This window comes from Procambarus clarkii, chromosome 45 (assembly GCF_040958095.1).
Source record: "Procambarus clarkii isolate CNS0578487 chromosome 45, FALCON_Pclarkii_2.0, whole genome shotgun sequence".
NCBI classification, from domain to species: domain Eukaryota; kingdom Metazoa; phylum Arthropoda; class Malacostraca; order Decapoda; family Cambaridae; genus Procambarus; species Procambarus clarkii.
The window spans coordinates 3917020-3940699 of record NC_091194.1 but is presented as its reverse complement, the minus strand read 5'-3'; the positions used below and the strand labels follow the sequence as shown (position 1 = coordinate 3940699).

Here is a 23680-nt window from a genome sequence, read left to right as displayed (position 1 = left end):
ACTGCTCTTTAGTTTATTATGAACTCTGTGGCCGGATACGGAAAGGTTATAATCATATTGGATTTGAGGAGCTGAACCCCATTGAGTTTTAACTTTAGCCATTCATATAGGTGGTGAGCCGTTTAGCACCGTTTTCATTTCTCTGGAGGATCATTACATAGTTAACTGCCAGGCGGTAGAAAGACTGCACATTTCTGTCCCAGTTGACAGAGTTGAAGCAGTTATAGCTTAAAAGTGCCGCAGCTCACAGATGTTGTAGCAAAGCTAATCAGCAGATGCCTGCCACCGAGATAGTTGGACCTAACCGAGTGATGTCCCAAGTGGGGTCTGCTAAAGGCTCAGGCGTGCTCACTCTGTACCCTCGTCGCCCCCCCCCATCCCCTCCCTCCCCCCCATCCCCTCCCCCCCATCCCCTCCCTCAGCCCCATGAAAAAAAAGAGGGTTGGCTTGTTCATACTTACATAATTAACATCAATTACCCCCCCCCCCACCTACCCCGCCATATATTCACCCCAACACGCATACAAATATGTAACAATAATTTTGTGAGTTCCAATACAAAGTATGGACCCGTAGTGACCTTCACAAACCCTAACCAAATACTGGAGTGAGACGCAGCTGTTGCCAACACGGGCCACATTATATCAATATTTGGGGAATATGTAAACAAAAGGGACGCAGGCATTTATGACGCCGCAGTAGTGAGCCAAGTGGCCGATCACCGGCCTTATGAAATATATAATGTACCAAGTGTGTGTGTAATATATATATATATATATATATATATATATATATATATATATATATATATATATATATATATATATATATATATATATATATATATTTATATATATATATATAACTTGTATATACAATGAAAATGGTCTTTAAATTTTTAACGTTACATACGTTTTCGTATAGATTGGCATCTTGTGTGATATTTAGGATGTATTAAATATCCTGAGACATAGACGGAGCTTAATTATTCGTATCGCTTTGGTGCCTCCGTTTGATCATTACTTTCTCAATATTGCAAAGTATTACAGTACATGTGATGCTGTACCATCTAGGCCGTAATATGTAGGTTCCATACATCCTACAACACACACATCCTACAGTTTACCCCTTCATGTTTGGTGAGCTGCAGGTCACATCACCTGCTTGCCTGTCACTGAATACCGGGGCCTCTTGCCCCCGCGTTAAACCTCGCCCCACAGCCATCCCCGCCCCGCCCCACACAAACCTCCACCTTAAGCCTCACCCCACAACCATCCCCGCCCCGCCCCACACAAACCTCCACCTTAAGCCTCACCCCACAACCATCCCCGCCCCGCCCCACACAAACCTCCACCTTAAACCTCACCCCACAACCATCCCCGCCCCGCACCACACAAACCTCCACCCTAAACCTCACCCCACAACCATCCCCGCCCCGCCCCACACAAACCTCCACCTTAAACCTCACCCCACAACCATCCCCGCCCCGCCCCACACAAACCTCCACCTTAAACCTCACCCCACAACCATCCCCGCCCCGCCCCACACAAACCTCCACCTTAAACCTCACCCCACAACCATCCCCGCCCCGCCCCACACAAACCTCCACCTTAAACCTCACCCCACAACCATCCCCGCCCCGCCCCACACAAACCTCCACCCCATACACACATTCCATCTTAAGATGGGCGGCCACCACAGTAGAAGCGAGTTTTTATCGATAATCACCATGCCAATTTAGTATGCAGTGTTGCAACTTTGCAAGATACTTATTGGTTGAAACCAGATCGAATACCGTCATTCATCAAGACGACTATTGGTTAAAATTCATAAGCCTTATTCTGTATACCAAGTGCTTCGCCATAATCTGAGAAGAAATAGATCAGTTAACATGAATTCCCAATTTTGTAAGCAAGATATGAACTTTATCTTTAAGCTTGACATTTGGCGAGCAAGTCCGGCGCGTCATCGCTCGCGCGGCGTTGACCGGAGTAATCCCATATTGTATCCACACTGTATAACCGCGGTCCCACCACCAGTTTTGGGAACGAATAGGCAACGTTCTGGGTATATCCTTCGAATAATTTCTGCCAATGAAGGTAATCAAACAAATCCGATTAGACTTCTCTGGTCAAGGATCAGAGCTGCTGCGGGTCAAGACGTGTGCCTATTGCACACGTCTCCCCAGCCGTGGGGCGACTGCCAAAAGAAAGTCCCCTGCATGGGGAGCACAGATGTGAGGTGAGCAACGTGTGTTGTCTCCAACAAAACTGTGGCTTCTTTGTCCACGATGGAGCTGTCTCGACTGGATTGTTTGGTGGCCTTCAGTAGGGTTGGTCTTGTGTGCTGGATCTACCAGTGTACCCCATTTTGTGTTGCATTCCATGTAGTGAGGGTCATGTATACCATCTGAGCTCCCCCCCCCCTCCAAGTTGTCTGGTAGAATGTCTTTGACCATGTCATCCGATGCCGTGGAGGAAGAAAGGAAGACTGGGACAGCAAATTGGATGGCAGTGCAGACACCAGGGCCACCGAGTCTGACTGGAAGTCTAGCTTGTTACCACTGACAGTTATTGACCGAAATGTCGACAACTTTTTAAAAAGTGTGGTTTTCAACAGGGTGTCACAAAATGAATTATGAATTATAATGATTTAAGTTTAGAAGTTAAGTGGGAACCTTGGAGATAAGTGGCAGAAGTGTGGGGGGGGGGGTTCGAGTGGAACTAACACAGCTGACTGTTCACATAACGGGTAAATATTTATTTTACTGTTTAGTTAAGTAATGCTAAATTGTGGTAGGAATATGCTAAGTAATTTAGGCCAAGGGGTGATTGTTAACAATACTAGTGGTGGTATAGTGTGTGGTTTACAGGAGTCTACACTTGACGCAGGGATTACAATATGGTTTGCAGGAGTCTACACTTGACGCAGGGATTACAATATGGTTTGCAGGAGTCTACACTTGACGCAGGGATTACAATATGGTTTGCAGGAGTCTACACTTGACGCAGGGATTACAATATGAGTGTCGCAGGGGACACTACATACTGTGGCTCTTGCACTCTTTCTCAGGTTTCCTTCTTTGTTTTAGAATATAATTCCCATTGTCTGGGGCAGGAAGCCTGTTAGGCTTAGCTAGTTCCTCCTAGGCTAACGCCAGACCTTCCTAAGATGCAACCCACAACAGTTGCCTAACTCTTGGATACCCATTTTACTGCTAGGTGAAGAGAGGCATCTTGTGAAAGGTACCCAATCGTCTCTGTCCTGTCTGGGACTTGAATCCTTCGATTGTGAGCCGAGGACATAGACCATTGTGCTACAGGACCCAATCACATTTATTTTCTGGTAGATTCTGGATAAATATACCTTATCTAGTATACCATATAATGGTGGGGTTGTATAGCTTATAATGGTGGGTTGATAGCCTTTGTGGTCCAAGGTGTGTAGTGGAGGGTTAAGCGTGTGGTGATAAGATTAGTAGTGTGGCAGTAGGAGGCGACCAAGGCCAGGTGCTCGCTGGTCACACCAAACCCATTACTACTGGTCCAGTCTCCAGCCTCCCACCAAGGCGAATGATGACCTGAGATGAATAAGTAATGTTATTTTGGACCTCTTGCAAGGTAGTAAGTGTAAGAGTGTCGTAAGGGTGTAGAGTGTCGTAAGAGTGTAGAGAATAGCATATATAGACGGACTGACACACTCTTGACAACCTGAAGACAGACTGATACACTCTGACAACCTCCAGGCAGACTTACACAACTATAGACACCAAGATAGACAAGGCTGATACATATCTTTGTTTTGAAGCTAACTCTGCGTTCGATCTCCGATGGCCCAAGTAGCTAGGCAGCGTTCTTTTACTCCATCCTCATATACTATCATCCTATAACAGCTCTTAGTCTGTCTTATATCCCTTCCAAGTGCTATACAGTATAGTCATACTGGCTTAGTGTTTTCTTCTCAGAATTTAATGCTTTACATTTTCTAATATACTTCAGTATTATCTCTATGGGTTTGTGGGCGAGTATGTTGACGGTTGGGCTGGGTGTGGGTGTATGGCTGGTGTTGACTTGGCAACTGTTGCCTGGTTGACTTGGCAACTGTTACCTGGTTGACTTGGCAACTGTTGCCTGGTTGACTTGGCAACTGTTGCCTGGTTGACTTGGCAACTGCTCCTTAACAAAAACATACAATCAATCAGCTTATGGAATATGACAATGGCAGCAGGTACAGCACCTATTTGGTAGGCACCTATCAGTACTTGTACTGGACCACGGGGAAGTGAGCTCTAGCTCTTCGTGCCCCGCCTCCTGCCCCCTTGTTCTACCTGTTGTAATTGAATTATTCTGGCGTTCGAATTCTTTGTCAAATCTGGCCCAAAAGGTGTGGATTTAAGGAACCTTGTCTTTCAGTACATGCCGCTGTTACCGTACACCCGTCCGTACATACCGCTGTCACCCGTACAGGATAAGAGTATTTACAGTATACTCACCTAATTGTGCTTGCGGGGGGTTGAGCTTTGGCTCTTTGGTCCCGTCTCTCAACTATCAATCAACTGGTGTACAGATTCTGGAGCCTATCGGGCTCTATCAAATGTAAATTTGAAACTGTGTGTGGAGTCAGCCTCCACCACGTCACTGCCTAATGCATTCCATACGGTAAAGTTAAGATTTTGTCCCGAGGGGCGAGTTTATTGGGCAGAGCCACTCATCCTGTGAGTGGACACACCGCCATAGCAGCATGTACAACACTCACCCAATAGGAAGAAAACCCGCTGGATTGTTCATCCTGTCACTTGTACCCAGACACAGCTGGGACTTGCTTACCTGTCTCAAGTGAACAGCTTCTCAAACAAGATTAACATTTCTCAACCCTTAAAATCTTACGTTATCTTGCGGGTGCAAAATGGGGAAATCTTTTAAGAACAGTATCAATATTTGATAAATATACAGTGTGAGTACAAGTGAATACAGTACCAGTGTCTTGAAGCCTTGCACTTCATTAAATTCTTGAGATAAGGCATAGGGAGTTGAGAAAAGCTTTGTTTAGTATGTGAATAGTGGTGAGGTAGAATATATTATGTGCCAGGGTAGCCAAGGCTAAACATTGAGTAGAGTCGATGGCAGACAAGACGGCCAGGATACATTATACAGTCAACCAAGAGTGAGTGTGTGGTGATGAGTGATGAGGTGGTGATAGTGCTGTGTTGAGCAGTTATTTGAGGTGTGGTGGTGACAGGTGTAGTGAGGTGGCGGTGGTATAGGTAGTGAGTGGAAAGATTAGATGGCATCGGTCAGTTGGTGTGCGATGCTGACAGTGGTTTGGGCTTGATCGTAAGGCTTACCAACCTGTGAAGGGTTATTAAGGCCGCCACACTACCTTACTGACCAACCTCCAAGTATACTTTAGTCCTGAACATTGTCCAGGACTAGAGAAAATGATGTATATACACCGAGAAGCGTATATATATATATACACTCTTGGTGCATATAGCCCTTGATAGTGGTGAGGTGGTGGTGGCATCAGTGGGAATGTGTGGGGCTCTAGTGCTAACTTATCAGTGACTACGGGGAAAAGACGTCTACCTCTTTATGCCCCCACTCTTGGATTTTTTTTCACGTGATGCGCTTTCTTGACGTTCAAGTTAATTGTCGTGTTGCCTCTTGATATTGCAGATGGAGGTGGCTTCCACGACCCTTTCTTTCCCAGCATTCCTCTTGACCATCCGTGAAGAATATTGTCTTGCATTTCTTATACACATTTTGGTTTCCATCCATGTCCTCTTGTCATATTTTGTCCCCATTTATCAGGCTCGAATTTTCCTCCCTTGTCTATTTCGTTTGTGTTTAGTAATCATATCCCCCTCTGTTGACCAGACCACACACTAGAAGGTGAAGGGACGACGACGTTTCGGTCCGTCGTGGACCATTCTCAAGTCGACTTGAGAATGGTCCAGGACGGACCGAAACGTCGTCGTCCCTTCACCTTCTAGTGTGTTCTGGTCAACATACTTTAGCCACGTTATTGTGACTCATCGCCTGCATATCCCCCCTCTGCTTCTCTTCTCTGAATGTTAGATTGAATTTCCCTAACTTGTCATCATAGCTTAGTCCTCTTGATTCTTAATGTCACCAGGTGCAAATTCCACGTCACGGCTCACTGCTCCAGTGGGTGGTACTTTAGCGGTGGTCTACCACAGTATCCCTAGTCTACGCTGTGTAATGACCGCCTATCTACCCACACTACAGTTTAGGTTGGGTTAAGGTAGACCACACGCTAAAGTGTCACCCTTCAGGGTAAGTCTCGCATACCTTGTCTACAAGTAACTATAAATGGTCAGAGAAAAGAACACTTGATTTTTAAATGTTATATTTGCCGCCTTCCCAGAGTTAGGTAAGCATGCTGTTGGCACCAGCATGCTTATCTAACTCTGCTGGAATCATATCCACTCCCAAGTCTTGTTCTCATTCTAATTGCTGTAGTTGCCTTCCTCGTATGGTGTACATTTCTTTGGGACTCTTATCGCCCCTTTTCATTCTTATTATTTACACTTGTTGGGGTTAAACTCTAGCAGACATTGGTGTCAAATCCTGGAGTTTATCAATCTCCTGGCAGCCTTCTACAGCCCATCACTACTTTTTACTCTCCTCGTTAAGTTTACGTCATCTAAAATCTTGAGCACATGTGACCTCACTTCCTTATGTAGGTCATTTATATTCAATAGAAATAGAAATAGAAACAAAGAGGTGTGGTTCTGAGCCTTGCGGGACCCTATCTGCCACTTGCTTCCAGCCTGGCTCATCCTGTCTCTGAATCTTTGTTTCCTGCCCATCAGGTACTCTCTTACCTGGTTAAAAATCTTTCGTGTATCAGCGTGTCTATCTTATACACCATCCTTGTATGTAGAACAGTATCGAAAGTGTATTGATAGTCCAAGAATGTGGAGTCTACCTATCCACCTTTTCCCCTATCGCAGCTTGGTGACCCTGTCATAAAGCTGTCAAGTTTGCCAGGCATAACTTTTACATTTGAAACTGTGTTGCCCTCACTTAACTAAAGCTCGTCTTTTTTTCTTGAGAGTGCGGGTGTTCTAGGAGTGAGTGAGGTGCGACTGGGGCAGTGTGCAGAATGTGCAGGTTGGGTCCCACCCCCACCCAGCTGACCACTCATTAGGTTCTCCGCGCGCTTCCCTTACTGTGTAGACAAGCGACCACCACCACCACTCATTATAGCTTGGTGGTAGGGACAGATGGCGCTTGAGGGACGGCGTGAGGGACAGATGGTACTGGAACACTTAGAGATCGGCTGTCCTTTGAAAATTGGGCATAATCAAGATTTTCATCCCTTTGGGTTTCTTCGTTAAATCTTGTAATATATGTTAATCCAGTTCAAGTTCAAATGCTTCATTCATAAATATTTGTGCACTGTATAGTCAGCAGTGGGTATATATGCTGAGCAGCCAGTCTTCTATCAAACTCACTTGAATTAAATATAATAGTCGAAAAAATTATATTGAACTGTGAACCTGTGTTGATGTACTTTTGAAGTACAGAAAAAGAAAGCACCATTTGTTAAGAGCCGAAATAATTTCAGCCTATTATTTGTTGTAGCCTATTATTGGGGCTCGACACATGATCTTGCCTAATCCCAGATTGCTCTGCCTACTCAAGTCAAGAGCCCGATCACTGGCATACGGCTCTTTAATTAATTTAATTATTCTGTTATCGACCAGTTGGCGCTGGTAGACACAATCTTAAAACGAACAAATCGCGCTATTGTGATTTCTGCGTGTAAAATTGTTAAACCTAAACAATTTACAAGTGTGGTGAGCGAGGTATTTACATATCATTGGCCAATCGTGCACCCGAAACCCATCCAGTGAAAGGTTACGGTCTCTGTTTGCTCTGTTTACAGTAGGCAAGCTTGGGGTACCAGGCTATAACATTTCTGATAGTATAAGTTTCGCTGGCCCACATTACATCGATTCTTTCTTTATTATGCACCCCATACCCATCCCGTAGGCGGTGGTGAAAGGGGTTAGAAGCACATAATGGGTTCAGAAACTGAACCCCAGAGTTTGTTTAGCTAAGCAAGTGACAATCATTTGAAGCTAGTTACATAATTGTTAATGTTATACATACATGTACATATATATACAATCATTTACACAAATACACATACACATCAATAATCATTTTATCATAAGTGATTGAACAAGAGGCTCACAACAGTCAGCGTACTTTATGTACTCACCACTTTACATCTATGGTGAGTCAGTTACTAGTCGTGTTCTACACCCACCCAACTGGGCGGCAGCGTTAGTCATGTACAGGCTACACCTACAGTAAGCAATTTTTGGATACTTCTCGCCAAGATTCCCGGCAGATACATCATTATGAATGAAGTGCTTACACATTTCTTGGATTCTATTGATGGTGTTATCTCTGAATTCCGCGATTTTTTCGTATTCCATTATATAATGAGACAATGTATGCGAAGTGCTGCAAATATACAAAACAACTCTTCCCTGGGATCCTGCCGGGTCGTCCACGCCTATTCTTTTGTATATATACAATATGAATATGTACGAGACAAGTACCAAAAAAATATGTACACAAATAGTCTATTGTGATCCCCATTAATCCATGCTCGTACATCTTTCGCGACAAAGTAGTGCCCAAAAGTATTTAGATACCTTTACACTGTACATTCTCCACTTATTAAAGTGCACCACATTTACCAATATAGATTTACATCTCGATAGTTATGGTATTTGCTTATGTACATGATGCTTTCGTACTCGTCCTGAAATGTAATTAAATATATATATTTCACGAGTTTTTAAATTTTTTACTAAATCTTGTATTAATATTGCTGTTTTAGTTTATCCTTTATCATATACTGTAAGTGTAATTTGAAGATAGTGTAGTCATGTTATAAAGTGCGAGGCCAGGCGGCAATACCAGCCGGCAGGTTTGGCATGAACTGGCCAATAGTGGTGGAGGTTGATGGGGGTGCGGCAGGAGGCTAGGCCGCGGGGCCTCCAGGGGTGGGAAGAGTCACCGGGTGGGTAGATGTTGGGATAAGATGGGGTGTAGCGCTGGGGGCAAGGAGCGGTCAGCCGGTGAGCCACGTGATTATACCTCCGCCTTCCTTGGGTTAATACTGACCTTGTCTTTGTTCTCTGTTATGTTATCCTTAGTGTATAATGCCGCACTACCATTCTCTAACAAGTTTTACCTACCCATTACCCATTTTTTTAGCTAAAAGAATTGGTCCAGTTCTTTACTTAATTTTTAACGTTCCTACTAACACGGAATGGGTATGGGGTACCTCTGTAACCCATTACAGACCAGAATGGGTATGGGGTACCTGTAATCCTTGCATTACCAATACGGATGGGCATAGGGTATCTCTAACCTTCCATTAATGACCATGGTGCGTATGGGGTATCTCTAACTTCTATTACTGAGCACAAGATGGGTATCAGTTCTTACGTGGCTACTCATGCCCGTGCCACCTCTTGGGTGGCTTAATCTTCATCAATCAATCGATTAATCGGGTATGGGTTATGTGTAACCGTCCATTATACTGAATGGGTATGGGGTATCTGTAACCATCCATTACCGTGCACAGGATGGGTATGGGTGTGTTGAAATTGAATTGAAATTGAAATAAGTTTATTGAGGTAAAATACACACAAAGGGATGAGGTAGCTCAAGCTATTCTCACCCCGTTCAGTAATGGGTGTGTTTGTAACCTTTCCATTACTGACCACAGGAAAAGTGTGGGGGTGTATCTCTAACCCTCCCACATCATCGTCCCCCAGTTATATTTGACCTTGGTAAGATCCCACTTAGACTACACCCCATTTATAAGATGTTATAGAAGCCCTGGCTACTTTTCCTTGAGAGCCGGAGAACAAGAAAATAATGTGAGCGACGTCTTCAAGTGGATAAGTGTTATCAACAACCTTAGATCTGGGCATGGTCTTGAGAGAGGGGGGGAGGGGTCAAACGTGAGAGAGAGAGGGGGGATCAACATAGAGAGTTGGTCAACATGAGAGATGGGGGTCAACATGAGAGAGAGGGGGGCCAACATGAGAGATGGGGGGGCCAACATGAGAGATGGGGGGGCCAACATGAGAGATGGGGGGGCCAACATGAGAGATGGGGGGCCAACATGAGAGATGGGGGGCCAACATGAGAGATGGGGGGGGCCAACATGAGAGATGGGGGGGCCAACATGAGAGATGGGGGGGCCAACATGAGAGATGGGGGGCCAACATGAGAGATGGGGGGGCCAACATGAGAGATGGGGGGGCCAACATGAGAGATGGGGGGGCCAACATGAGAGATGGGGAGGCCAACGTGAGAGATGGGGGGCCAACATGAGAGATGGGGGGGCCAACGTGAGAGATGGGGGGGCCAACGTGAGAGATGGGGGGGCCAACGTGAGAGATGGGGGGCCAACATGAGAGATGGGGGGGCCAACATGAGAGATGGGGGGGGGCCAACGTGAGAGATGGGGGGCCAACATGAGAGAGAGGAGAGCCAACATGAGAGAGGGGGGGCCAACATGAGAGAGGGGGGGCCAACATGAGAGATGGGGGGCCAACATGAGAGATGGGGGGGCCAACATGAGACCCTCACAGACTATAACACCAGGTCAGAACCTGTAGAATGGCTATGAGCTGTAGAAGTTCAGATTCAGGAAGGATGTAAACATATACTGGGTAATTGATAACTGATTTTGTTTGATACAATAAGCCTGACCCTTCCCAGGATGCCACCTCACAACAGTTGCCTAACTCCTGGGTACCTATTTATTGCTAAGTGAACAGCAGCATTAGGTGAAAAGAAATGTGCCCAACCATTTCTATCCTGCCTAAGAATCAAACCTGGGATCCTCGATTATGAATAGAGTGAAGCTCTGTGACTATATTGGTGTTACCTTTTCTTAACTACTGCTGCAAGCTGAGTCATCAGATCAATTACGACTGACATCTTGCCTATGCAAATCGAAATCTCTAATACAGGTAACTATCAGAGCATTGGGTAAACTCTCTTGTACACTACTCAAATTGGACTTCCCTGTGGGTAGTCCTCATTTTGTGGTGTTTGCAGAGTAGCGATGTCTTTGGTTGTGAGGATCTAGGACTACTGAAGCAATTATTGACTCACTTGGAGTCCTCTTGAATTTTTTAAAAAGTGAGTAATAACTGGTATAATGTTTAAGCTTAATGAGTGGTTATAGTGACTTTATTATGATGTACTTTGCAAGTAGCAGTTCAGTATCTTTTGAGTGGTTTATGAAAACACAAGATCACAATTAACATACCGGTAGTTTAAAGAATAGATATAAAGAATACATGGCATTACAGTATAGCACTTGTCAGGGATACGAGGATGACAATTTTAAGAGAGGACACAAGAATGGAACGGTGCCCCACCACTTCACCACTTAGACCGTCAGGGATTGAACATTGACCTGCTAGAATCGAGACACTCACTGTACTGTCCATTCCAAGTAATTGGGCAGGCAATAGTTTTGTTTGGCTAGGAGTAGCTGATGACTGGCACTGACTGATGACTGTTGACTTTAATATAATGATGCAGGAAGATATGTGCTTTATTTGATAATTTGATAAGGTTTTGCTTTCTATTGAATGTGCACTTATTATACTACCACAACAATTTTCTGTAGTTCTGATAGTTAAATGGAGTGGATTCCAAGAATTTGTCTACTCCTCAAGGCCAGCCTGGGGCCATGTTTGTCTCATGATAACTTGATCTACAAGGCTATTGCTTAGGGTGGCCCACAAACCCACTTATCCATTATAAATCAGTTGAGTGATAAAGATTAAGCCACTCAAAAGGTGGCACAGGCATGAATAGCCCCCTAATAAAAAACAAAAAGAGCTAATCTGGTATTTTCTGCAGGAATTTGTCTAATTGTATTTTAAATATGGTCACTTTTGTTCTGGCACTATTTCTTGTATTTGTATAGTTGTTGGGAGGATAATAAAGAGCCATGGCCCTCTGATATGCCTGCAGTACTGCATTCTATGTAATATGTTTTTTCAAAGTGCTTAATCTTTTGCCTTTTCTCACTGTACAGTACTGTGTTTCTTTTCCTTGTTGAGTTTATTCGTTTTATTTCATATACCCAGTATTACTTATTCATTTTCTTGAATGTTTTGAAAATGTCTAATTTTTTTTATTTTTATGATATTAAAGTTTTCAGTGTGTGAAATATTTGAAAACACTGCAATTTTCTTTTTTCAGTCTTTACCGAGGCGAAGATCACATAGTTCTGGTGGAATTAATTGTAGCAGTGGATTACTGGGTTCTCCATCCTTAGCGCCTCACCAGGTGATTGGTTCGGCTCCAGTGACTTCCCTGCCACATTCAAGTATTGCTATCACATCTGCTACAGTCACAACCCTTCCCCAACTTGCTCCCGCTCTGTCATCAGGCACCGTTCAGGGTCCCAGCACATCTTTAGTGTCCGCACCTATAATAACTTCAGTACAATCGGCTAACTCATCTGCAGGCTCAGCACTTCTTGCTCAACTTCTTACATCAGGTTAGTAATGTAACAAAAGGCAGCTTAATATGTCCAGCACTGCTTTTCAAATCTTCTCGTTTTCTCCTTTTACGAAAAAGTAACAACAATTTGGTGTGTAATGATTCATTCTGTTTATCTGGTTAATTTTAAACAATATTTATCAAAATTATTATCCTTTTCTAGGCTCATATCCAGTTAATAGTTGTCAATCAGCCAGTGACAAACACTTGGCTAGTATCACCAATGCCAATCAGTTGAATAATTTGAGGAGCTGCAACATGACAGTCAACACTTGCAACAGTATTAAAGCATCTCTGGTGATACCTGGTGTTATCACAGGTAATGAGAGTGCAAGTAGCAGTTGTAACAGCAGTAACAGCAGCATCTGTAGCATCAGCAGTAATAACAACATGAAGCCAGTAGTAACTGCTTCCTTAATTGTGCCTCCTATCACCCTCTCTGCTGTCACACCATCAACGCTCAAGAATCAGCCCTTCTCACAGGTAAGCATATTTCTGGTTAACTGTTAATGAGTCCTTATCATGAGCAGGAATATTTAATAATATTTACAGTACTTAAATTTCCATTGTTAGAACAGTAATTTAATTTTCCTTCTTATGCTATCTGTGAATATCATTATCATTACTGTATATTTACTGGAGTTTTTATAATAATTCCTGTTGTCAGGGGTGGGAAACCTGAACTTAGGCTTATCCAGGTCCCCCCAGATCAACTACAAACCTTTCCCAGAACACAACCCATAACATGCCTAACCCCAGGTACCTATATACTGCTAGGTGAACAGTGGCATCAGGTGAAAGGAAACGAGCACAACCATTTCTGTCCTGCCCGGGGATTGAAATTGCATCCCTCAATAGTGAACTGAGGACATAGACCACTGTATTAACCATTGAAGTGTACACATCTCCTATCCCTGGGTAACAAAAAATTCAAAATCAAATAATTTTATAAATTTTCTTCTTTGCAAATGAGTACAAAATATGGACAAAAAACTATCCAAACTTCCATAACCATACTCTACTTGGGTATGGTTATACTTGTATACAGAATTTCAAATAAATTAAATATATTACATATCAATATTTGTTCTTAAAATTTGAAAAATAGTTTCACCTTAGTTTTATTGTGTGAATTCTATTTTGAGTCTTATATATCCATGTCTTCCATCGCTTCACAACCATTTATAATCTTATAATTCAAGGTGGAACAATTTGTATACTATTCTCAGGTCTTGAATCCCACCATCATATTCTTAGGAGAATTTACCTCAAAGTTTCCTTGGTCACACAATGTGAAAATTATCATAAATTTTGTATTTATAATATATTTTCTGCCACCTGATCAGCAAAATTATGACATTTCATTCAGATGCTTCACATCATTTGTGTTAGAATTGCATTTGCCCAACTTCAGTTTTTCTACATAAACCAAAGAATATAGAACAATGTCTTTAAGATAAAGATGAGATGAAAGTGGCTTTTATACCATACATTGATTATATTTATTATATTAAAATTTTCATACAGTACCGTACTATAATTACAACAGTATCACATCACACAGAAAAGCCTGGGGATTTTTGTTATATATTACGTTTTTAGGACATGTTATATAAAATTATCTTTTAAGCTTTTGACATCATTATTGGAACCACTAACTTTTTTTTACCAATGCACAAAAATGTTGATGATGTGTCCTATTTACATGCAGTATTTTAGCTTTATTGTGGTTTAATTTCAAACCAGATTACTTCGTGGAGCCCATGTTCACCGCAGGGGATAATGAAGCATTCTCCACCACATGCAGAACCTACCTCCCCTCTTATGATGAATATCCCTTCACCACCTAATAAACAATTTAGGTAGGTAGAAATCTTGTAATACAGTACATTACTGTAAACTATATGTATATAGTGCTTGTATTCAAGCAGGGTTGATCTTGTAGAATGCAATCAAGAACAATGAGATCACAAGAATGTGATGAATCTGTGAATATGTATTGATGCCATGTAATGGGATCGAACTTCCACCCTTTAACTGCTTAGGGGTTTGGGTTCGATTCCATTGTATGGCCTCAATATTTACTCGTGCTCTTAAGAAATTATATTTGCTGATTATCTCCATCTTCCCATAAAGAAGGTAACAGTGTAACATTAGAATTGGAACTTTTCTCCCCATTAAATTTTTGGATATCAGTGGTGTTCAGTTGCCAATTACTGTATGTTAATAAACAAAATAAAACAATCATTTGAGTTATCAATTATTCAAAAAGGGTGAAATGAATGTTTTGTTAGCTTCAATCCTAAATTACCCATTATTATAATTTTCCATGTTAATGTGATGAGCACTACATCAGATTATATATTTCATATACAGTATTATGTAAATTAAATGAAATGTCATGTAGAATAAATGCGATTATTCTGATGTGAGTAAGTAAACAAGACTATATTTTTCCAGAATCAAGAGTGATTCAGAACGAGTTCAGTATAAAGAGCACCGCAGAGTTTGTCACATAAACGCAGAACAGAAACGTCGCTCAAATTTGAAAAATAACTTTGACATTATGCACCAGCTTATTCCTTCCATTAATCAAAATGCTAATGCCAAGGTAAGCATCCCCCATATCTGAGAATCTTGATTATCAAGGAATATTTAGATGCTTAATATTGTTTCATTTGTGCCTATTCTGGCATTAAAATTCTAAATGTTACTATATATTATTTTGCTTTGCACTGATAAAGCATCCTGTTCTCTTGATTTGACACTATAAAAAATGCAATCATTTTGCCTAACCAGAAATGTATAAACCCAAGTAACCCACTTAACCTATTAAGGTCGATGCATAAAAATTGTCACTGTTACAGTGCTTTAATTTTTACTAATACGTCACATTTTTATTGGATCAGTTGATTCCGTAAAAAATGCCACGTATTAGATGAGAGGACAAGTTAGACAAAAAAATGAAGCTAATGGATGTTTAATGTGGTAATTGCATAAGTAAATACAGTAGATTTTACTCAGTATATTTTTAGAAGCATAATCTCTTCAAGTTTATTATTCAACAAGGTTTATTTTGGGTAATTGAAAAATAATGTAATTAAAGTTTGTGTAATATATTTAAAATGTTTTCCCGTAGATCAGTAAAGCAGTAATGTTGCAGAAAGGAGCAGATTATATTCAGCAACTGAAATCTGAGAGACAACAGCTAACAGAACAGGCAGAAAAACTTCGATCGCAGATAGAAGTTCTGTGTTGCGAGATAAGGTATTTTAGTTTTTCTTCTTCATACTGTTATTTCCCCATGTTCATATCCCCTTTAAATGGTTCAGCCATTTAAAAATACTACAATGAGCTGCACATGTTTAAAACAGTTAACAAATTGGGGGGGACCTTTGACAAACCGCCGGCTTCCTGTCCTCGTCGAGGCCACTAGGGTTAGTAGCCCTCGGGTAAATCAGGAAATCGTATGGGGAAAATCACATACAGCGATTGGAGCACAAGGGGCAATTGCAAATAGGAATTAGAGCAGTGTAAGGGTTAAGGGCATCTGAAAACTAAATACAATGCAATAACCCTCAAATTTGCAGTGGAAATGGATCTTTCCTGTTCAGAATTCCAAAACAGTGACAGAAAATGGAAAAATCCTGACCGACTGGGGTCGAGTCCAACTGAGCCACTATGTATAGGGAATTACTCTAATTTCTTTTCAAGTTGATTTTGTCATCAACATATACTTAGAAGTATCTTCTATCATTTGCACTAGTAAAAACATAATATTTTTGGGCAGAATATAAAAAAGGTATCATAGATCGTAATGGTTGAAAGTAAAAAATAAATACAATAAAATAAAAAATATAAGGTCCAAAATTAATTGATCCATTAAAGGGAAGTTTAGATTTTTCATGAGTACTTTAATATACAGTAGTACTGTATAGGCAATAATATGTACAGTTCTGTATATTGTAAATGTTGGTTCTAAATATATACAATAATTAAATTTATGTAAGCTTCATTTTCTTTCAGTAATGCCCAAGCCTTGCTGCCAGCTACAGGAGCTCCAATGACACATGCTCGTTACAGCAAGCTGAAGGAGATGTTTAACAGTTATGTTCGTGAGCGTACACTAGCAAACTGGAAGTTCTGGATTTTTTCTTTAATCACAGAACCTTTGTTAGAGTCTTACAACAGCAGTGTCAGTACCAGTTGCTTAGACGATCTTTGTCGCTCCTCCCTTGCATGGCTCGATCAACAGTGTTCTCTCAACATCCTTCGACCATGTATGTACCACTATCAAATCTAAATTTTATCTTTGTTTTCATGTCATTGACATATTTTGAATAAGAAATATGATTAGAGTTTTAAGTATTTGCAAGGCCAGAAAGGCTTTTATTGTAATGCTTCATATGATGTTAAGGACTTATTTTGTTGGTTGGAGTTATTTTAGTTGTGATTGTAAACACTGTACTTTATAATATTTTTAAAAATTATAATTGAAAATAGAGGACATTGTATTGTTGGACAATACTCTTGTTCTCTCCTCCTGTAACATGAGGGCTATGGTTAATGTCAAATATTATTCATTGTATTACATGTAGAGCCAGTCAATAATGTTAAGTCAAGAACTGGTTAGCTGTGCTTGACTACTAGCATCCACTCTTCAAAAAATTGGAGGAGTGACATTTATAGACATCTGCTAAAACATTGGATTATGCTTGAAAGCTTCTAAGCCTGTATCCTGGCTGGAGAAGCATGAATACTGTTTACAGCTGGCATTGGGAGGGTCAGAGACAGGCATCTAAGATGGACTCCTGTAAAATAAAAAGGGGGGACCTTAATCCTTGAAATCACTGCAAGGTGACTGCAAGATAGGTAGGAGACCCCCCTACTCCACCCTGTTCCAAACTTTCATTTCTTGAGAGGGGAGTGCAAGGAACTGAGCATTGAATTGACTCGGGTAAGGGGGGGTCCAAGGGAGTTAAACCAAATAGTGCCAGTACACCTGTCACAAAGAATGTGTAGAATATATGTACAGTATTAATTATTTTTTGTATTTATTTTTCAGTGGTGTCAAGCTCAATGCGCAAGCTAAGTACTACCACAAATGTCCTGGCTGATCCTGAAAGTCTCCCAGAGGAAGTATATCGTCGGGTTACTAAGCAGGAGGGAGACAGGTTCCATCACCGGTGATCCTGGGCCCAGGTTTCACTGTGTAAACTATATGCCAAGCCTTGGAGATCACAGATGGACCCCTAGTGTTGGAACCCAATGGTGAAGAGGGAAGCCTGTCTTGTGAAATATAATATTTGGCATAATACTACTATGTTTGAGGTAAAAAAATTTAAGTCTTAAACATCTGAAAAAATTAATAAACTGAAAAGGTTATCTCATCTTGCATTAGTTGTGAATGGAATTTCTAACTAGAAAACACTTCAAAGTTAAAACTGATATTTGCTTTAGTTGTCCGATGTACAGGAGAATCTGTCAGGCATTTGTTCTTCCAAGATAGTATCTATATTTTTTGTATTTGAAACTTTTTAACATTATTTTTCCAATGTAAATTCCTATGAGAAATTTCTGCACATTTTAACACATTTTTAGATCCTTTGCAAAAATTGGCAGCTTTCCTTTTAAGTTTAGCAGGAACTCTATATTGTACAGAATAAAATGATTTTTGTTATAAATCTATTCATCATATCAAGACAGATCAAAACTTAAATTTGTATCTGTCACTAATGCTGTCTCCTATGTTAAGGGTAATTCTAGTAATTTTCTTTCTTCTTTTTAAAACTCTCTAACCATACATTTTGGTCATGCGTGCATCTCTTACAAAGTTGTATATATTCTTTTATCGTACGTGGTCTCTCAAAGCTCTATATTATATTTATTGTTATGTAGTTGTCTGTTCGTATTTTTTATTTCTGATTTGCTTATTAAAAATTAATGCTGTTCCAATTGTCAAATTTTGTTTTCAGAATTGTTTTATAATTTTACTTCCTAATCCCTATAGAATTATTATTTTTAAATTTGTTGCATAAATTGTAAGATTAGGTGACATACAGTAATATCTACTGTTTGATTTGCAAGTTTAAAAACAGCAGCTTTAAGTCCAAATTGCACCATATTGAAGTCAAACATGTACCATATTGAAGTCAAACATGCACCATATACAATAAATGCTGCCATACAAATATTTAGGAGTCAGCCTCTATTATGCAAGAGATGGATTCTTGGGAAAACCTTAGGACAATCGAATTAGAGTTTTAAGGTTATACATGAACCTCAGTAAGTGCAAAATTGAATGTAATGAAACATCTTGTGGTGGGCCTCTTGGTTGCTCCAGGGAGCCACTGCAGCCTGTCCTCCAAACAGAGACCCAAGAATCTAAACACCTAACCTAATCAGTGCCTAAATATGTACAATATGGTAATATGAAATAATAATAATTTATATTTGAGAAAATTACCAGTGTGGTAAAATTTATGAATTCGTCTTTGGGGTCGACTGCTGGATGGAATGGACTTCATCTGAGGACCAGTTGGCCACTGAGAGGTCACTCCCAGAAAATCCATTCAGTATGTGACTAGTATTACTAAGTGCTAATACTTTTCCAGCTACACACATTCTGTATAAAGTAAATTTGCACAGGTGCTGTAGGATAATTAAAAGGTGCTGTGATGTAATAAAAAAAATTGTCATAAACATTGCACCAATTGCACCAATGGCTGTAAATCCAGCACCAGTGTTTTGTGTAGTGAATATCAGGGATACTGAACTTGCAAATAACAGAGGCTGACTACCATATATAATATGCCATATATATTACAGTATACAATACTGCACATGTAGTACTATTTTCGTATAAATTTGAAATTTGGAAGGAAACATTTCATTCCATAAAGGGTCAGACTTACAGGTGAAACTTACTGATATGAGGAAGAACTTTTGTGAGTTGCCGAAGGCAAGCTGGCCTAAATCTTGCTGATTTAATGTTATTAAATCGTCTTGGTGTTTTTTATGGTTCCTGCTGGCCTTAGTACTCGTGCATGGATATTGCAACCATCTTCGTTCTTCAGAGTGTAAAATGCATAGAGATGAGCAAAGTATTAAATTCGACATCTAATCACATGCATAATACATAACCTCAGGCTAGAGACATTTCTGGTACAGTTAGAAACTCATCATTTTTGTTATAAGATCCATCCATATGGTCAAAGAAGCATAAGTAATGAATTAATATGTTTAGCCTACACAGTGAAATCACAAGAATGTGATGTAGCTATAAGATAATAGTGCATGTGTCTGAGGAGTTCAGGGATGCTGGTTCAATCCCGTCGCAAAGCTTCAGTATTTTCTCACGTTTAGCCTGTCATTTTTAAAGACAAAATTGATCGAGTGAGTTTTAAATTAATAGGAAAACACGTGACAAAATATGTAAACGAAAATGCTTTTAAGAATTTGTTGTATTAGGCTGTAAAGATAATTGTTAAGATATTTGAATAAAATGCAAAAATGTTATTTTTTGCAAATCAATCATGTGACTCCTGCTTAGATTAGTCGTGTTTCCTCATCTACCTGATAAGAGTGACCTTGACAATCTCAAGGATTTTTCTGCATGCAGGAGTTTTCCACTCTAGCTTAATGAATATTCAAGTTATTTATAAAAAGGTCATTGCCAAATTCCTAAATTTTATTGTGAAACTTTTAATTTATACACAAGAACAGTATATAGATTGATATACTGCACTACCATTCAGTACATACTTGCCTATTAAATGACACTGCAATTGCATTTTGTAAAATGTGGATATAGAGAATGCACTATATTGGTAACAACTGATTATAGATTGTGTGAAAGAATGTCAATAACCAGTTATTTACAATTACTTTTTTGTTTTAAACAATAACAAATGTGAAATAAATTTCTATATTTCTTTGTAAATTCAGTATAGTCAATGTGAAATTTGTCTATGCTCCGTATATTAGTTTTTTCTTTAGCCAATAACAAATTGGTGTTGAGAATTAGACTAACAATAACTATATCTCTATAACTGTCACCTGTACATGTCAACAATTGTATTACACACAAAAAAGTAAAATGTGTAATAGTAATATCATAATTACACTGAGGTGATTGCCATAGGGGTGTATAAATGAGAAACATTAAGGCCCATCTGTACACACAGTGCTTGCACAGTGTAGGGATCTCCTTGAACCATTTCAAAAAGTAAATTCCTCTATAATATGTAACCTAGCACACCTAGTTACTACATATATTTCATGTTGTGTAATAATAATTTATTCATACTATAGATAATATATTGGATTAAAGTGGTTGTGTAAAGAGTAAAGTAACTTTATTTTATCAAGTCACTCGTTATGTCACATTCAATTTTATTTAAACTTGAAAGCCCAGAAGAAATTGTATGCCAGGAACACAATATTTAGCAATACTGTACCAGTGAACCAAAGACTTTTCCCCTACAGCAAGTTGTCATGTTATTTAGACGTGTATACAGTCCTTACCTTGTTTGTAACCCTATCATTCTTCTTATCATAATGTAATGTTGTTACCTTATTCTACAATGTATCATTGGTAATGAAGTACCCCTTAGAATATTAGATAACTAAAGTACCCCATCGGGCAAAATATGGTTGAGTGTGTGTTATCAATGCTGATTCAGTATTACAGCAACATTGTTGCTCAGGGGGGATATAGTGGGCTATGGAGAATTGGGCGAGGGAATCATATTCTCTAAACATATTGTTACAATTATTTTGTTTGTTTTTATAAATTTTAACTTAAAATTTTTATAAGCATTTGCTATAATCTAATATTGGCAAATGGTAATTATATTTTTAATTTTCTAAAGGCCTGTACTTTTAAGTGAATAGGACTCGGGTCATACTCCATGGGCCCAGAGGACTCGACCAATCCCTTAATACAGGGAGATCCCTGCAGGTGTAGCATACATTCTTACAGCATTTGATGTTTTGTTTAACAAATTTTGTTGTAAAGGCAGGTGCACACACACATTCTCATTTATATCCACATTCTTGCATGTAAACACATACACAGTCCTGTATATGCACTTTATAATAATAATAATGACTCATTTTGTCAGGGAACAGGCAGGCAGTGTATTATAATTTATTATTATATAAGCATGTTAGGCTTATATGGAGGTCCCCTCAAGGTCGAACTACTGACCCTTCCCAGGATGTAACCCCACAACAGGCTGAATAACACCTTTACTGCTACGCGAACTGGGGCTTTAGGTGATAGAAAACGTGCCCAACCATTTCTGTCCCTTATGGGATTCGAACCCGAAATTCCAAATTGTGAGTCGAGAATGAACTCAATTATACTACCAGGATCCTTAAATGTACTCATGTATGTTTAAATATACAATTCTATGTTTGTACAAACATACACTCATGTTCAAACATACTCATATGCTGTATATGCACATTAATGCATGTTCACCACATACATACACTCATACATGTACACATATACTACTGTGTACAACACAGTAGTACAATTAGGCAATTAGGTGAGTACATATGCATATACTCATACATATACTTGCACAGGTGCATGTATGTAAATACATGCCCTCATAAATGTGAACACAAAGGCATTCAAATATACACACGCATGCACTTAGACATTTACACACAGATGAACCCGTTTTACTTATGCACATGTATACTAATGGATTCGTGCATGTACATGCAAGCACTCGTGCACACACACACACACACATGCATACATACAGTATATACAAGTGCAATTACGCATATAAACACGTAGTATATGTAGTGATGGACTTTACGGTACAATAAAATTACCTGTGTAGGTAATGTGTAGTCAAACAGTGGCGGATTAGTGCTCAAAGAGGTTGATCGTCAAGGCATCGCAATCAGAGCCTCGGTAAATATTGTAATTTTGTTATAGTTTTATTTAAAAGACAAACAAATAAACATTGTGATCTGTGATCATTTTTATATATTATACAGTATATTTGTATTTTGTTAATACAGTATAGGTACAATACAGTGTACTTGAAATTGTCAGAGTATTTTTACACTGTTAATATGATGTAGTTCACTGTCCTTCATTATTCCTCAAAATTTTATATTTGAAAAATTGTACTTATATTTCTTAAGCATTAAGAGATTGTTATTTCATATTAGTTTTATTTAATACATTCTTAATACATTTGATTAATTATTAGACTGGTTGACTCTAGTACCTTTAAGAATAGTGTTACAAAAATTGAGAATTAAAAACAATAAATTTATTTATCATCTTTATTATCGTTCACTGGCATTTACTTTTATTAATGGCCTTGGCTGTGTTCATTTTATTGCCTCTAATTTAACCTTACAAATCTTGAAACCTATTGTTTTCATCTCCAACTTATCCAACTCTGTTCTCCTCTATATTTTCCTGGGATTCATCATTTAATTATTCTTCAGATTTAGCAAGCTTCAGTATAAAGGTAGATTGATTGGGTTACTAGTACCAATCACATACCGTTATTCCAACCCATCTTCCTGATGAGTTAGTATTTGTTGTAACTATGTAAACCATTAAGCATATGTTGACGTAATGGACAGTTAGATGGTAGAATTTGGTACTACCAGTATTCACCTTATTGAGTCTGGAAAAAATGAAGCCAACACCAAACTTAAATATTCTGAGGCCTAGTATAGTGCACATATGTACTATATTGGGACTCGGATAACGTGAATTAAGCCTAGGATGGTTAGGATAGATGAGGCTTTATTAGAAATATAAATACAAAAACTTTTTAGGTTTTCCAAATTCAGTAGTTCTAAATACTACTTCCTAATTGGCCATTACGTCAATATATGTGTGATGGTCCATATCGTTGCTATAAGTTTTATCTAAACAGGAGGAGGGGTTGCTTTATTCAGAAAACTCTGAGGTACTATTTTGGTCTTTGAAATTTCTTAGGTTGACCTAATTATGCAAGGCTGCAATCTTTCTCTCAAGATTCAACCAGTCAACATATAGTTATTATTTTCCTGTTATGAATGATGTTACTTTTTTTTTTTTT

At 39.3% G+C, this 23680-nt stretch overlaps 1 protein-coding gene across 3 annotated transcripts in view; it reads left to right on the top strand.

Moving 5' to 3' along the window:
* The window catches only part of Mondo (MLX interacting protein mondo), a 109987-nt gene extending 86307 nt beyond the window's left edge, over positions 1 to 23680 (top strand). For 2 of the 3 annotated variants that reach the window (XM_045761266.2, XM_045761267.2), the window contains 7 exons: positions 12288 to 12588; positions 12754 to 13073; positions 14337 to 14452; positions 15051 to 15201; positions 15730 to 15857; positions 16617 to 16870; positions 17656 to 23680. In XM_045761266.2, the coding sequence (XP_045617222.2) occupies positions 12288 to 12588; positions 12754 to 13073; positions 14337 to 14452; positions 15051 to 15201; positions 15730 to 15857; positions 16617 to 16870; positions 17656 to 17780 (1395 nt within the window). In that variant the 3' untranslated portion in view covers positions 17781 to 23680. The remainder of the gene's footprint in view (positions 1 to 12287; positions 12589 to 12753; positions 13074 to 14336; positions 14453 to 15050; positions 15202 to 15729; positions 15858 to 16616; positions 16871 to 17655) is intronic. The other variant, XM_045761268.2, reaches the window with a different exon arrangement.